This window comes from Xiphophorus hellerii, chromosome 14, assembly GCF_003331165.1.
Source record: "Xiphophorus hellerii strain 12219 chromosome 14, Xiphophorus_hellerii-4.1, whole genome shotgun sequence".
Taxonomy (NCBI): domain Eukaryota; kingdom Metazoa; phylum Chordata; class Actinopteri; order Cyprinodontiformes; family Poeciliidae; genus Xiphophorus; species Xiphophorus hellerii.
In genome coordinates, this window is record NC_045685.1 from 5,326,782 (window position 1) to 5,343,244 (window position 16,463).

Below are 16,463 nucleotides of genomic sequence, written 5' to 3' on the forward strand. Positions count from 1 at the left end.
ACTGGCACAGTTACTTTTGTTCTTACGCAAGGCCATTTTCCCCTTAAATTTTTTTTACCTTGATTTAAAAAAAAAAACTGAAGTGTGTTTTCTCATGTCATCTTTGAAATTAAAATGTGGTGTTTGATAACTAAAACCAAAAAGACAAGATGTCTGCTTTTCAGAGCAATTTACAGCAAGTGGAACAATTTATATTGATATCAACATTATGATCACCTCCCATTTTCTGGGATGAAAAACCTGCTCAAAACATTTATTTCCCTTTTTGATGGGTTAACAGGAGTCCGACTTCAGAACCATTACAGCGGCCGGCCATCAATCTCACATGAACACTACACTCGACAACTGCTTCTAAAGCTGCCAGATTTGAGGATCGGTCAGTACCTTATAGCCAGCCAGGGGCCGTTTATGCGTCACCGGGGCAATCACAGTTTGACCAGGCGTTCCTGATTTGTCACCATGATCAGCCTGCAGAACATAAACCAGTAATGTGGTGAATGGGGAGCTGATGTGGGGTTGGCCTCCAGGGCAGTGTGAGAGAACAAGTAGGTCAAGTCTTTCACCAGCCTGCTGGTAGATCCGTCAATCTAAAGGACTTTAGTCGAGGCACAGCTGCTTGATAGAACTGTTTGGGGGCTAATGGAACAATGAAAGGTTCCAAATCCTCATTATAAATCAATATTTGCTTCAGTCAAACTAAAAAAAAAACTGTTTGCATAAACCTTGTGATGTCATGTAATTAACAAGGACATTGGAAAAGCTCCGATGCAGTCTCATTATGGACAAGAAGTCACATTAATTTTGGGATTTTTCTAATTTGCTCTAGCTGCTCTTTTCTAAAGGCAGGATGATTATGCATAGAATTGAAGCTATTTTACAAGAATTGGCAGGTTTAGAAATGTATTAAACCTTGACAAGAACAAGATTCATTTGCTTGCAATGAAATATTTCTACAACAACTGGAGAGTCCTAGAAACTTCATGAACGTTTGCCACCTACTAGAGTCATGACGAAGAAACAAAATGCTGCTTTAACATTCCTACCAAAACTTACCTTTCCGAAGGGAAAACTCAAATACCTCTTTGGACAAAAGAGACGATTATTGTATCATTTGGCCACAGTGACATGCTTGAAGGAGTAAATGTGAGGTTTTAAGCATATCTAATGCTAATGGTGGTGGCGTCAGGCTCTTACTGTTTGTAAGGGGTGCACTGCAAGAGATCAATGGCTTCATTGATAACTTTACCTTAAACTGGTGACTCCAAGCACAAAACAGGTCAGATCAGTTGATAAAATCTGGTAGCATCAAAACACCGTAACGGCCTTTCCTAAAACCTTGACGTTATATTTTCACACAAAAAAAAGATAAAACATGAGCCATGCTTTGAAGCTTTGAAACAAACCAGCTGAAATGAACTCAACCAAATACAGAAAGAAACTCCATTAAAAGGCCTAAAATGTCTGTGATGGAATATAAACTTCTCACCAAATTAACTAACTCCCCGCTTCTTATTTTGTGGATTGTCTTTCAGGTCCACTGATTATGGGACGACCTACACCAAACTCAACCTGATCCCAGGGACAACCATCGTGGTGACCAGTTTCTACATCTGTCCAACCAACAAGAAGAAGGTAGGAGATTTCATTTGTCTCAAAAACGAGGGTCGACTTGACACGTTGGCCGCATTTCCGTTGTTTTGTTTTGCCCATTTTGAAGTATCGCATTAGAAAAGGTTGAACTACAAAATTGCTCAGTTTTGCAAAAAAAAGTTTTTGCTCTCATTTCAAGTGGTTTTTGGCTCTTCAAAAAAGAGATACTGATCCAAAAGAGAAATGGAAACAAAACTGCTTAGTAGGTTTTGACACAGCCAACATTTACCCATCTCCGCTGTCGGAGTTAAATGGAATTGCATTTCTTTCTCTACGTCTCCAGATGGCATGTCACATCGCCAACGACAAAACTATGACCACTTTCCGATAGCAACACTTTCCTGAAATTGTGTGCCCCACGCTGGCTTGCAGCCTCCACTTCCTGTTTATTACAACCATGAATTTATTACAACATCTGATGAAGCTACGCTTTGCACGACCAGTTTTTTTGCATCATTTTAAAAGTTTGCTCAAAATTTCCAGACAATTGGTGAAAACATTGCTAGTGAGAGATTTTAACTATGGTGATGGTTTCCTTCTACAAACATCGTCTGCATCTGCAGGCCCTTTATAAAAGTGCTCTGTTCAGTATAAACTAGATTCATGGCAAAGTGTATGAAGCACAATAGTAATTACTGAAATTGAAGCGATGCATGAACCTGTAGTTAATGGCTCCCACACAGTGACAGTTATGGTGAATGAATGAACAGACCTGTTGCTCTATCAACAAAAATACAAGAAACTTAATTGGAGGTGCACTATTGTTATCAAGTGGGGGTTTTGTGTTTGTTAGAAGTTATTTTTAAAATACTGGAGTAACTCTTTTCTTCAGTTGAGGGGTGGGGGGAGGGGGTGGGGGGGGGACTGATTAATTTTTTCGAAGTTTGCTGAAATGCGAAGGTTACCACTCATGCTGCTTTTGCACATCAGCATTCCACTTGATATTAAACTCCAAATTTTCAAATCTTTGCTCTCTTTCTTTCTCTCTCTCTCTCTCTCTCTCTCGCTCGCTGCGATGCCTTTTGGCCACACACACACACACCCTATCAAAATAACTCATTCAGTTCATGGGCAGCTGCAGTTCCCTGGTGAATTTAAACAAGCAGGCAGCAGATAAGCTGCCGACGGAGCCAAATGGTACAGTATTCGACTTAAGCCGGGATGCAGCCGAACTGCCAACTGTGGCGGCCGCTCCAACAGTCGGACGTTATCGCGCGAGTCCAGAGTTCCTCCAATCGATGAGGAGATTCAGAGAGATTAGATCCAGTTACTGTCCCCCCTCCTCCACCCGCCTTTTTGCTCCAAGTCTCCACTCCGAGTGTCTGTCAGGAATCTCCCGTTGCATCTTCTTTACGCAAACACGCACACGCACACCCCCACCGGAAGGCCGTAGACCAGACTGTGCAAGAGCATTTAATTGCATGGGAATGAAGTCATCCTAATTCCCTTCGGGGACGGACCCAGACACAGAGGGAAGAGGGTGATTGGCGGGAAGCGTGTGTGTTGTGACAGTGGAATGTCTGGGAAGAGGTGCTGGGTATCAAGCTGCTCCTTAAACACACCCCCGGGCCTGTCAGGAGGCGAGTGATGGAAGCTCAGGTTCAGCGCTGCATGCCGAATGTCGGTGTGTGTGTGTGAAGGGAAGACTTTGGTTAAACACCGCAGTTTGAGGGACTGTCTCTTTGTCGAGAGGCAGATTGTCAATTGCTTGGGTCACTTGCAAATCCAGCAGTTTTTCCACTATTTTTCTGCCATGAGAAGTTCTAAGTCGTCATATTTGAAAGATGACCTGACTCGCGTCGAAGATCAATGCGGGCTAAAGCGGGTGTGTAAGCTCTGAGCGGGGATTACACATGGTGTAAAGGGGTCTCACGAAAAGGTGTGAGGCGGTTTCAGGTAATCGATAGGAGTCGAGGCAATTAGACCGAGGTGAGTCTTCAGACAGAGACGGTGTCTGCCTTTCATTCTCTCATTTCTTTGGGGCTTCCATTAAAGAGCCACTCAAGACTCTCTGCAGGGGAAGACCCCCGAGAATCCGTGACGCTTTTCAGCACCAATAAACCTTGGAGCGGAATACACCAAGCTCAGTTTCTCTGGAAGCCCAAAGTGTTTGGACAAGTCTATTTTTCTGTTGCTAAATTCTTAGCATTGACTCTAAATGAACGTTCAAGTGCATGGCAAACGCCTCCGAAGGTGCTATTCTGGTGGTACTGCTCTAGAACTTGGCCAGTCTTTACTGGTGATGAAGGCGGGAATGGTACCTTCCAACTTTTCTGCTCCTTTCAGATCAGTTTTAGCTATGATTTCCTTGATGGACCTAAACTTTATCTGTGATTTCACTGTAGTTTATTTATGTAGTTTACATGAAGGCCTGAAAAATCAGATATCTTCTATTATTGTTACTAGTAGAGGCAAAGCAAACCAGAACTCGCTATTGGCTAGATGTGGATCGTCTCTGGAATGAAAGGAAAAAATCAACTAAATTCACACAATGGAGAGACTGACCTTTTTATTAAGACTTAAAGCTGATAAATATAAGACATACTGTTACAAATGGAAAATATGCCTGAATGTCTGACAATTGAAATTGCCTTTTACTTGAATGTCTTACACTTTCTATTACTTTTCTATTATTTAATTTGCCTTCGTCCAACTAGATGCTTTTATTAGTATATTAGTAATGTTCAGTTTGTTTAATTCAAAAACTGTAAAACATAAAAAAAGAAAGTAAAAAAAACCCCAAACTAACAAACTATAATTTCCCAAAACATGTCAAGAAATGTATAATGGGGATACAAACCCATCTAAGACATGTTTATTCTGAAGAGTTACGTCCTCAGAGCCACATCGTTTTTAGAATCAACTTGACAGGACAGAGAACATATTTTATTCTTTTTAGAAATACAGTTTTCCATTTAAATTGTGTTTGGGGTTGTATTTCAGAAAGATGACATTCATTATCATGCCTAAAAGTCTAAAAACCTGCAAGAAAAAAAAATGATTAAAGAAGGAAGCCGAGCATCCACCTGAAAGTTCCCATTAAGTGGTGATGTAAGGCATGGAGCATAGGCATGTTTGTGGTTCAGTCTTTCGTCTGTTTGTGTTTTTCTGTGGAACTGCAGCTCCAAATTATTTGCACAAAATCTTGCCTAAGATGAAAAACATGAACTAAACCACAGAAACAGACACAGTCACTCTGCACAATTGGCAAATATGGCAAAGACAACTCCAGAACAAATATCATTTAAAAATAATATGACTAAAATACCAAAGAAATCGCATCCTAAATTGATCTGAATAATGGCCTTCGTAAGACAATAGTTTTTCCACCTGCTGGTCCTTGAACTAGACTGTGTTCCATCTTTCCAGATGGCCAATTGGCCATGAAGTGGCCGATCAGAGGAGAGGAGAAAGTCTTTCGCCTTTTGTGACTCTCTTTAAAGATATTTATTTTAAAACCGGTTATTTAGTCCACATAATTTTTTTCCGGCCACTTTTACTACTCACGCCATCCTGTTGTTGTCTCTGACTCGTACGTTGTCAAGCCAGTTGATCAGAACAAGTTTACAGACAGATCTTATCCTAGAATTGTAGAAAATGGGTTGGTTTTTTTTAACCCCCTCCAAATTGATTTATTCTGCAGAGGAAGTGTGACTGTCCGTATCCATCGTCCTTTGTTCAGTGTAAGAACTATCCCTCCTCCGCACATGTCCAACCTTTCCCAGCCTTTGCTGGCGAGCAATTATCAGAAATGTTCAAGAGACGCAATCTCTTGAACATGTTTTTTTAGAGCCTTGTATTCATTATGAAAACATGTTTGTATGTTTAAAGACGCTGGAGTACGGTAGCGAAAAACTCAAAAGCCTGAAATGAGCCCGTGGAACTGGAGATTTGGCAAGACAACAACTGGTAGGAGGGTGAGGGCGAACTCACCACAGATGATCAAAGCAGAGCAGGGTTGGTGAACCTGCGGCGGAAAGACCAGATGCTGAGGAAAAATCAACACAAAGATCCAAGAAAGAAGCAAAAAATAAAGTGGTTACCAAAGGCTACAGCACCTCGCCTGACATGCTGGAGTAAAACCTGCTTTAATAAGCGGCGAGGGTTTGACGGATGTGCTACAGGTGCAGATTGAGAGCAGAAGATTCTCTGAAACAAAGGAGAGAGGTGAAGTCGGGTAAAGACTCGGCTGTTTAAACGTCACGGTGTTATGGATCTCCGTTAAGAGTTTGAAGGTATACACACACCATCGATTGTGTCCCACGGCGGTTTAATCTTTCAACCTCCGTCCTCTGGTTTATTGCCAGACTAGATAATAGACAAGCTTACGCTATCGCATCGGTTCCAGTTCATTTGAAGCACTTTCAGACAAGCATCTCGTCCCATCAGTCTGACGGGTTCAGCTTCACACCTGGATGAGTGCGCTGATCAATTCTCTTTTATATTCATGAGGAACAGGGTACACTACCGTAGTTAACATCAAGTAAAAAAAAAATAGAAAGATCCTTAAACTTTCACCCACAATTACAGTGCTAGCAAAAGATAATTTGCCGTCTTTTTTTGGTCACCCTTAAATGTTTGAGATCATCAAACACGTTTTCTCAGTCTCACCAAAGCCCAATTAGATAAAAACACTGCATAACAGCTTTTTATTGGATATAAGATCTCAACACCCAACACATCATGCTCTGAGCTACAGAACTTTAACAACAGATGACAAGCAAAGTGGTTGATGTCCATCATTCTCCTAAAGAGCTCCAAAGGCCTAGAAAGGGTTTTGGATCTACAGCAAGCCACATAATTAGAGCCCTGATTGATCAACGGATAAAAGACGGAGCACGAGGCGAACCTTCCTAGGAGCTGTCCGGATACAAAGATTACTCCAAGAGCACATCCACTCATCCAGGAGATTACAGGAGACTCCCACACCACAGCAGGCTTTTACCGCTGTCAGCTAAAGTTCACGACTCAATGAGAAAAATGGGGCTGGGCTAAAATGCCGTCAATGACGGACGTGAGAGGCCGAGCAAAGGAAGGACAAAACGCCTACTGTGACTTTTTGCCCTAACACGTCCTGATAATCCAAAAGACTTTAAGGAAAATTTTCTATGGACTTGCAACAAAAATAAAAAATTTACTTTCTGGAAGGTGTGCACCTTATTACATCTGACATTAAACTAAAACATTTTGGAAAAAAAGGTCAGGGAGTCATATTTTGTGGTAGTGCCATAGTCTAGGGCTACTTTGCAGCATCAGGACCAGGGCAACTTTCCATTATTGATGGAACTATGAATTGTACGCTCTACCTTTAAAAGAGAAAGCCCGGCCGTAAGTTGGTGACCATAAGCTGAAGTGCAAAATAAAGGGTTTTGAATGACCTTGTCAAACTTCAAACTGACCTTAAACAGGTCATTCATTCACCTTTGAGATAACAGGCATACGTTTAAGTGTTTGTGAAGGAGGCTTGTCACAAACGCTTGTTGCTGCTAAGAGTCGCTACAGCCAGGTACTCATTGCAATCAATTTTTCTGAGAAAACCATGTTGCTTTGGATTGCTTTTCCAAAAGCAACCTGGAAAAACAAAGAAATCATCATTTGAAAACTGCATTTTGTTTGTAGTTGGTCATAATCATCATGCAGTGTACTCAAGTCTAGTCACGGTTCCGTATTTGTGGAATCATCCATTTGCGTATTTTCTGTGGAACCTGACTCCAAATATTTTAACTGTTAAAATAGGCAATTATAAATGTCTTAAGATGGAGTCTCAAATATTCAAAGGGTTTAGTCATTCATGGGCTCCAAAATACAACAATAAAAATATTTTAATATTTAAAAAAAAGCCAAAACACAAGAAATCTGTCATGGTGATAATACGTTCTCATAGATGTATTAATCATGCTTTCTGCGTTAATTTATTATTCCTGCACCTCGTGCCTTCTTGGCTTTCCTCTCCACTTACTGTAGCAAAGCAGCTTAGGGGGGAGATCTGTGTCTGTGGTCAAATCACCTCAGACACCCAAGCTGAGGGTGCGAATTAAAACAATCCAGAGGCCTCCAGCGGATTCCGAAGCTGATTTCTTGGTCCATTAACGGCTTAGCCAAAGTGGATCCCTGCTGAGGCGTTGTGCCTCCTGATGTCTGAGTGTATTTTTATAGAAAACCACACACACACACATACCCCCACCCACGCCCACACGCCTACACCAATCCAGGAGAACTGTGCAAGAGACTGGTGAGCAAATTTAAATCTAGAACCTTCCCAGAGACGTAAAAACATCCGATGGCGCCATAGAAATGGCAAACAGCCTCCGATTGTACAGTTTTTCTCTTTGCTCTCCTGTAGACTAATGTAACCTGATTGGATCCTTCTACGGCACTAGATTGCCATCAGTTGAAACCAGCATTAGGGTCAATCTCTAAGAAGCAAGGACATGACCTAAAAGCATCAGAAACTTGTCAGGAGGCTTCAAAGACAAACCATGTTCTGGCATTACATCTTTCTCCTTTTGGTTTACGCTTCCTCCTCTTCAGGAAGTCCTTCTGTGGCAATACAGCCCGGATTTGCTCAGCAGTAATGTTCAGTCTGCTCTATAATATTAATTTGACAGTGCCTAATAACTAGGGAAGCCTCTCAAGTGGCCGCCGTCATTCCTGCTTGGCTCTTTAGGCTCAACACAATTAGCTGCGCTCTTGTGTGGTGTGTTTGTGTGCACTGGAGTTTGCAGTGAAATACGATACAGTGTAGGTCAGTAATGCAGAGTTCAGATCTTTTTACCTCAGTCGCGAAGAGCTTCTTTTGTTTGCTATAAACTTGTTTTGTAAGGAGAAACGGGTAACCAAGGCAACAGACGGACAAAATACCGTTTTTCTCTAAAGATTGGATTTAATGAGTCTGGACAGTACTGGAAGAAATGGTAAATGTGGAGAAAATTCCTAGGGGACAGAATTCGATGTTAATTGGCGATTGAATGAGTAATTATCGATTGAAATAACACCAGTTTCATTTAATAAAATATTATTTTGTCACTCGAAAATGTAATTATCAGGAAATCTAATTTGCACACTTCATTAAAGAGCGCAGAGGAATGTTTTATGAATATGGATTTATTCCCAAAATCACAATATTAAGGCTTTGCTGCTCATCAAGTAATTTTGACAATTATTGACTATCTGGCTCAATAATGGAGTCAGTTATTAACACCTGTTATCGCTCCCTCCAGGGTTATTAATTGACCTATGAAACAGAAAGGAAATTTGACTAATTAGAGGGAATTCTGGGGAAATTGAGAATAAACTTTCGGATGGTCATCAATGTTTCTTTATGAGAAGCGAAGTTACGGTTTTCATACATAATTTAGAATTTTTTTTTAAAAAACAGAAAAAAACCCCAAAACTTCCCAAACTGTTTAAGAAAAAGCATAAACTTTTTCATCTCACGTTTTCTGTGAAATTTGTTGTTTCTTCACGTGAATACCTGAGGTGCACCGCATCGTCATTGTTAATGAAAACACTTAAAAACCAAAACTGTAGCACTTGGGCACAAAATAGCTCTTTTATGTGAGTATAATTGAAGTAGGGAGGGATAAAATTGCAACATGTCAACACAAAATTAAAAGAGTTGGTTTCCTAATTTCCACGGCCAGCCCTGTAACATGCCTTATGATGGCATAGCAAATTGAAATTGATTTTTCTCAGTATATCTCTAAACGAGTGTCTTTCTATTTAGGTATTCTACTATTTAAACATTTTCTCGCGCAACAAGCAATGCCAAACACATTCCACTAAGAAGCTACATTTGTTGGTTTAGACGCAGCTACAGGAACTGATGGAATCTGATGAAAATCACCAGACTGATGCAAAAACAAATCAAATGCACTTTTAAATTGCCTTTATTCACCTGCTGAGATGAAAGCCATAAAAATATGAAAAGAGATGGTGAAACGAGATGAGTAAGACTCTTAATGTAAGTAAAAAAAAAAAGAGTTTCAAAAGGAGGAACAATAGGGAAAACAGTAATAGACTGAATGATGCTGCAAATTCACATTACTTCAGTTGCTGGCAGTTCAAAGAGCTTCAAAGATATTCACATGTGAAGAGACGGTGTTCAGAAGACATTTCTGTGATGCTGAGCGATTTTTGTAATCTCAGGCAAGACTATTCAATTCTTTCTTTAGACTGGTGTAGGAGCAGCTCTGCTTCTCTCTCTACAGCCTCTCCAGGGCAGTCATACGTTTATAGACACGTGTTTATCAGTAGTGACCAAGGAACGTCATGCCCCTCGTCTTTTGCATGCAATTCCAGAAATGTAAAGGCAAAAGAAAAGACAGCTGCTACAGGTTAAAACACAGGACACATTTTAAGTTTGTCATATATCCTCCACGAATCAAACTTACCAGGAAATAGACTACACCGAAAGTACATACGCAAATCTGGAGATCAAATGTTCACAAGATGGAAATTGATAAAACGGTGGGATGGAACATGGCAAAAATTGTAAGATTGTACATCCAACGTACTTGGAGGAAACTTATGATTGGTTGATTTTTACATTTCTGATTGCTCATAGAATGGCTCACCATGATTTATACAAAAGCCCAACCAATCGCAGAGTCTGTAAAGTCTTTGTAACCAACTAGCAACCAAACCTGACTATAGAGGACAATGCGTTGTTGGAGTGAGTTGGTGGGCTCTGGTTAGAGATCTTTTAGTCTACCTCATGTTGTTTGATTGTTTACTAGTTTTACATGGATGGGCATGGATACTGAAACTGACATAATCTTATCCTAATCACAATTAAACCAAGGCTTAACAACGGAGTTATTTACTTTTTCTCTTAGTTCCGCTTTGGTTTAAATCAGCCGTTTTACTCAAAAATGCCAGTTATGGTTTCAAAACTTTTTAGATTTGTAGGCTGCATAACAAAGTCAAACAGAATGAATCTATAAGGGAAATATAATTTTTGCACTGTTGCACAGGTGTTCCATACATAGAGGACCCCAGCATTCACAGATTCACAATTTGATGGATTTTTCTGTGGAATATAACTCAGTATTTTTCCATATAGCTTATCTAAAATATTTGAAAGGGACTAGAAATGGGGAAGTCAGAATAACTGGGCGTAATTCTATTTGATACTATTTTCTGGCATTTGCAAAGCAGTCAATCCACAAGGACCATTTATTTTCCTTGGAACTGGCTAGCTGTACCAGCTGTACTACTGCTACATTCCTTGTGAAACTAACAGAGTTTGTTAAAACAAAGTCAAGCTCCTGTTTTGAATTCTCTCAAGCAGAGCTGAGCATTTTTCCCCAAAATGAAGCAAATGTTAAAACAAGTCTTCCCATTTGAGCCGCTAAAACAAGTGTTTCACAGTGAGAAGCTACGCTAACCTTCCGTTTCGCCATTGTTTCCTTGCGGCCGTGTTTCCTGCGCCATAGATAAGTGGTCCCTCTTTTATCTGCTGCCCAGACATTGATCTGAGACCTGTGCAGTGCTTGATAAGTCGACAGATGAGTGTGTGTGGTGCGGCTGCGAACAGAGGACAGTCAGGGGTGAGGTTAGCCCTTAAAAGCTAAAGCTAATACTAGCTTGAGGGTTACTCGGCTGATGGATCCACCCACGCAGCTATATTGAAGCAGTGTTGGATTTCCCAGACTAAATTCTCCATGATGAATACGCAACAGTTCACCAAGATGCGTTTTCTCTTTTTTATAGTGTGTCACTGTGGTGGGGAGAAGCAGCAGAGAGAGAGAGAAAGAGCTAAGATTCATTGTATGGAGTGTTTTAAACCGAAGGCCCCAGGTTATGGTGGCGATAGATTTTCTTTACGACACGCCAGGCGCTGTCCTCTTCCTGTCTTCTTTCCAGCCAGTCCCTCCACTGCAATCAGTTTACAAGTTACTGGTCCAACCCCAGTAACTTGGACCAGTAAAACCGAAAAAAAAACCCTCCAAAAAAAACAAAGATAATTCCTGACTGGGATTCCAGCATGCAGAAGCTCAGTGCATTACACTGGGATTCCAGCGCTTCACAGTTTCATCTCAAACGTCAGTAAACGCAAATCTAAAACATGTGACTAATTTATTGAACCACATTCAGATGCAAAACTGATGTCTTCACACATCAGTTTTGCCCACCCGAAGCTCAGTCAGTGAAAGTTGGCGGAAATCAATTTTTGTTGAAATCTGACCACGGATTGTCAAAGGGATTCGGGAGCGGAGTTTAAAAAGTTCATTCTAACGCGTGAATTTGCTTCGACCTGCTTTAGCTTTAGCTCCAGTTTTCTGTTTCGGTTACTGAAATAATGTAAGTAGTTACAAAGAAATGAAAAAGATATGAAAAAAAATACACCATGAAAAAAAAAAACCTGCTACTCAAACTGGCCTCAAGGCAAAGAAATTGTACCCGTAACTTCTTATTTTCTTGAACTTTACGTGGAGCCATAACTGCACCGCTGATGAGCCTTTCCCAGCAACACCTTCTTCAAGCCCCCATTAGCTTTGACCATATTGCGTTCAGCTAATAGCTAATCAAAGAAAGCTAATATTCAATAATGCTTAGTCATCAGATCAGTATTAATCAACATTTAAGACATCAGTCAAAAAAATCTGTCACAAGGAGGGAAAAGAAACGGATATGAATTGGACCAGATTGCTGGTCACAGGAACAGCACAACTAAAGGTGCGACATCTAGTCCAGGGAATACGGTAATTTAGTTCATCGCATCTCAGTAGGTTTGCGTTATACACTTCCTGTTTCCATATGATGGATTAAAAAGTCGTCCTTTTTATTGTTTTTATAATCTGCTCCTTCTTTAAATCCCTGATGTGTTCCTTTGGTCTTCCTGGTGTTCTGTGATCAGAAGAGTTTAGTTATTAGCTGACGGCTCCATTCGGTTCCACTCAGGAGTATTAGAGTAAAGGGCTCTCGGTACAATGCATCCTTTGCCTTCGGCTCCATAATTACGCACTATTTTGTGTTGATCTATCACATAAATTCCCAGTAAAATACATGGAAGTTTGTGGTGCGAGGCACTTTATCTTATTAATGGAGGAAAGATAAGAGAATTTACAATAGAACGGGAAATTAATAACAACTGCTGCCCTTTCTGCAAAAAGAGCTTAACATTCTAGGTTAATCCCGCTCTGCTGTTATCTCAGTCGGCTTTTAGCCCCTGGTTCCATGATGTCTAATTTTACATATAGTGTTGTTGCTGCTGCTGGAGCTCCATCAATCTTACCACCCCGGTCTATTCAGATGACAGCGTGGCGTTAGCCGTGATCATCTTTAACCTCGCATCGATCGCGCCCGTTGACCCCGCTGCTCCGCGTTCAGACAGAAACCCTGGTGTTTTGTCCTCTGTTGCCGCGGCGGCTCAGCCCAGGGAGAGGGAAGTGGGGGGGGATTTGAGCCACCATTCTCACACTGAGCCTAAATGGATTGACTTGACCTCGATCTGCCGATTGCGATCAATAGGCAGAGGGACAGATTTACTGTCTTGCACCGCTATCTGCCGGCCCACCCGGCTCTGAGTTATTTCTCTGGGCAGCTTCTGCAGACTCGTAACCTGTGGTGTGTGTGTGTATGTGCCTGTACTCTGAGTTTCAGACAGGTGTGTGTGTGTGTGTGTGTGTTTTCTCGACTCGAGGGTTTAATGGGGCTCGGTTAATATTTCAACGCAGTCGGAGGAGGCTGAAGAAAATATGAGGGTGGGTGCAGAAAACAGAGGTGGGATGAAAAGATTTCTTTTGTTTTTGTTTCATCCTGATGGCTATGCACTGCAAAAATGGAAAATATTACCAAGTATTTGCTCTGGTTTCTACTTTAAATATGATAGTACACTTGAATTAAGACAAAACTAGTGTGCAGACAACTTTTTAACAAAAATTAGGAGCTTGTTTTAAATCATAATTTGGAGAAAATGTCTTGCTATAAGTGAAATAATCATTCATATTAAGGGATTGTTTACTTAAACCAGACTCATATTTCTTGCAAAAAAGGGACAATTGTTTTACGTTAGACTTACCTTATTTCTAGTGAACTAAGATGTTGGCGCCAGAAACTAGAAAAAAAAAAATTTGGTAAGATTTTCTGTTTTTGCAGTGTGACTGGCTTTCTGCTTCACAAGTCACCCGAATAAATAATCACGTACGCAAAAGTAAATAATTTTTCTTTCGTCTTTCAGTTTTGATTTGGCATTTAAAGTATATTAGAAATAGAAGGCTGCCTTTAAGTGCCATACAAAGCCTCGTCCTAATTAAAGCAAATTGCATTTAGTTCCATTCATTCCTGACATCTCCTATTGTGTCCGTGGTTACAGAGTCGTTGCTAGGTGAAATTCCATCAGCTGTGCCACAGAGGCCGTTTATTGATCTATCTAGCGGTGGCAGTACAACGTGGCTGTTTTAGTGATTATAACCATTTTAGTGATTTACACAGATGACTTTTTATTTTTTAAATCCAGCTGGAATTTATTTGCTTTCCTGTAACGTAATCTATTTTTGATTGTGACTCATTCTTTGGGATCGTGACTGTCAGATTTTTTATTTATGTTTTTTACTTTAACTCTCGCAGCTCAGCAAGATCTTCTCTGCGTAGTTGAGTCTCTTCCTGCATCCCGACTTGGTGTTTTTGGAATTTGCCTCCTACATAGAAATAAGAAAAACAAACAAATATTCACCTTTATTTTTTTTTTTTTACTGTTAATGTTATTCTTAATGCACAAGGGATTAATCTTGCTCCATGTCTGATTAAAACAAACATGAATGTGGTTTTATTTGTGTCATGGGGACATGTAAGTAACTTGTAGGATTTATAAAGTTTTAAGATCCGGCATCTTAAAACTTCAGTACTTTTGAAAAGACCTTAGAAGAATCATATAAAATGCGCTACGACAGTTTTTTTTTTTATAGTAACAAATGAGCAAAAGATAATGTCAGATGTCCATAAAAATAGTTGGTAAATTTAAAGATTGATTTTTATTCAGCAGACTCATGGTCCATATAGACACAAATAAACAGACACGATACACAGCAACAACAAAAAATAAAAAAGGAAAATTTGAGACATTATTGCTAGTTTTGATTTGAATAAATAGATAATAAATATCCACTAAATAATCTTTTATCTCCTTGAACATTTTAGTTTTTTTTCCACTGGCAGTGTTTGTAGCCAAATTTGTCTTTGCCATTCTTACCAGAAGATTGTAGCAACAGGTGGATGAGGGGCGGTGATGCTTTATGTTTTATCTGACCTGGAAATGTAGCAGACCTCTGCATGTTGACAATCCAGCATTCATGGATGTTTCTGTGGAACGTGACTCCAAATTATTCACAGAAAATCCACTTATCTGTGGAGTTTGAAAGGAAATGTGTTTTGGGAAGCTGAAACCTTTGGACTCAATGATACTCGACACACTATTGGCTGGCGTTTGTAAAGCAGCCAATCCAGGAGCGGCATTCATGTTCATTAGCGCTGATTGGCTGTAAACTGTTAAGAGCAGAAACAAGGAAGTCTGTATATATTAGCTTCTGTGGTTGTGCTAACATGGTTTCCACTCAGTGTATTAATACATATTAAGATATTTTTTTAAATGTTTGAAGAATAAAAATTCATAGTTTTAAACATTTTTAGCTCTTTGTAGATGGTTGTGGTCTCCAAACCCTGAATATGTTGGGGGTCCACTCTTCACTTCACTTTGACAAATTTCAATTAAAGAGCTTTAAAGCTAGAATATGATAATATTGAGTCATTTTTAAATGGTAACTTTTTCACACAGGTTGCTGCCGGTAACAGAGCCTTCCCTTTTCTTCAAAGATATCTCAGTTATTCCTTCCCATATTCTTGTTATCTTTCCTATTATTATTATTATTATCTTTCATTCCATTTTTTTTTTTTACCATATCTCGGCCTCGTTTAATCTTCCTCAGCCATTTCATCTTCCCACCTTTAGAAATTCTGTCTGTTCTGTGCTAACATCATAAATATTAACCCTCCTCCTTTTTTTCTTTTCCTCTCCTTCCATTCTCTATCCTATAGCTTTGCTCACCTCCTTATCCCCCATTCCTCCCATTCCTTGACAAGAAGACAAAGCCCGAGCCCGACGCTGGGAGTCGATTGAGATTGACTGTAAGCGATGAGCTCATATGTGCGAGAGCGAAGAACGAGAGCATATGCATACGACGGAAGTGATTTATGCCGGGGAAGTTGTTCTGAAACCTGCCGGTGCCTTCCGCTGATCCCCGTGCGAACGCGCGGCGGTTTTACTGCGGGGGAGTGCGCGGGGCGATGGAGTGATAAATAACAGATGAATAAAAGAGCAGAAGGAAGACAGAGTGGCGTGATTGGCTAATGATGCATGGCGCCGCTGTAAATCCGTGCGCGAGTGAAAGCGAGAATTACGGCGAGCGGCTTGGCTCCGACGTGGCCTCGTACCGGACGCTTCAGAGGAAATCCAAGAGTTGAGTTAACATGGAGGAAAGAAGCTGCTGCTGATGTTAATGCCTCTCCCCTGGCTTGTAAATAATACAAAAAATATATATGTTTATGTAAAGAATTTTGTCCAAACACCTGCTAAACCTAACGAGACACTATAACTTTGGATTTAATCTTTAAATGGGACACTTGTCACACTTTTCATAGCAATTTACCGAATAATCTAAATGAAATGTTTGCAATGCGGTTTGAATGCACAGGTGAATGGAAAGCAGACCGTTGACCACTTCAAAAACAGGAAGTGGGCTACAGCGCAGGGCATTCTGGGTAAATACAACCAAAAACAAATGTGCGAGTCTAGCGCTAGCAGGATAAATGGT

At 40.3% G+C, this 16,463-nt stretch overlaps 1 protein-coding gene across 1 annotated transcript in view; it reads left to right on the top strand.

Moving 5' to 3' along the window:
- Positions 1-16,463, top strand: part of sorcs2 (sortilin-related VPS10 domain containing receptor 2) — a 308,171-nt gene that overhangs the window by 147,580 nt on the left and 144,128 nt on the right. The window contains exon 3 of the mRNA XM_032583365.1: positions 1,533-1,632. Coding sequence (XP_032439256.1) covers positions 1,533-1,632 — 100 coding nt within the window. The remainder of the gene's footprint in view (positions 1-1,532; positions 1,633-16,463) is intronic.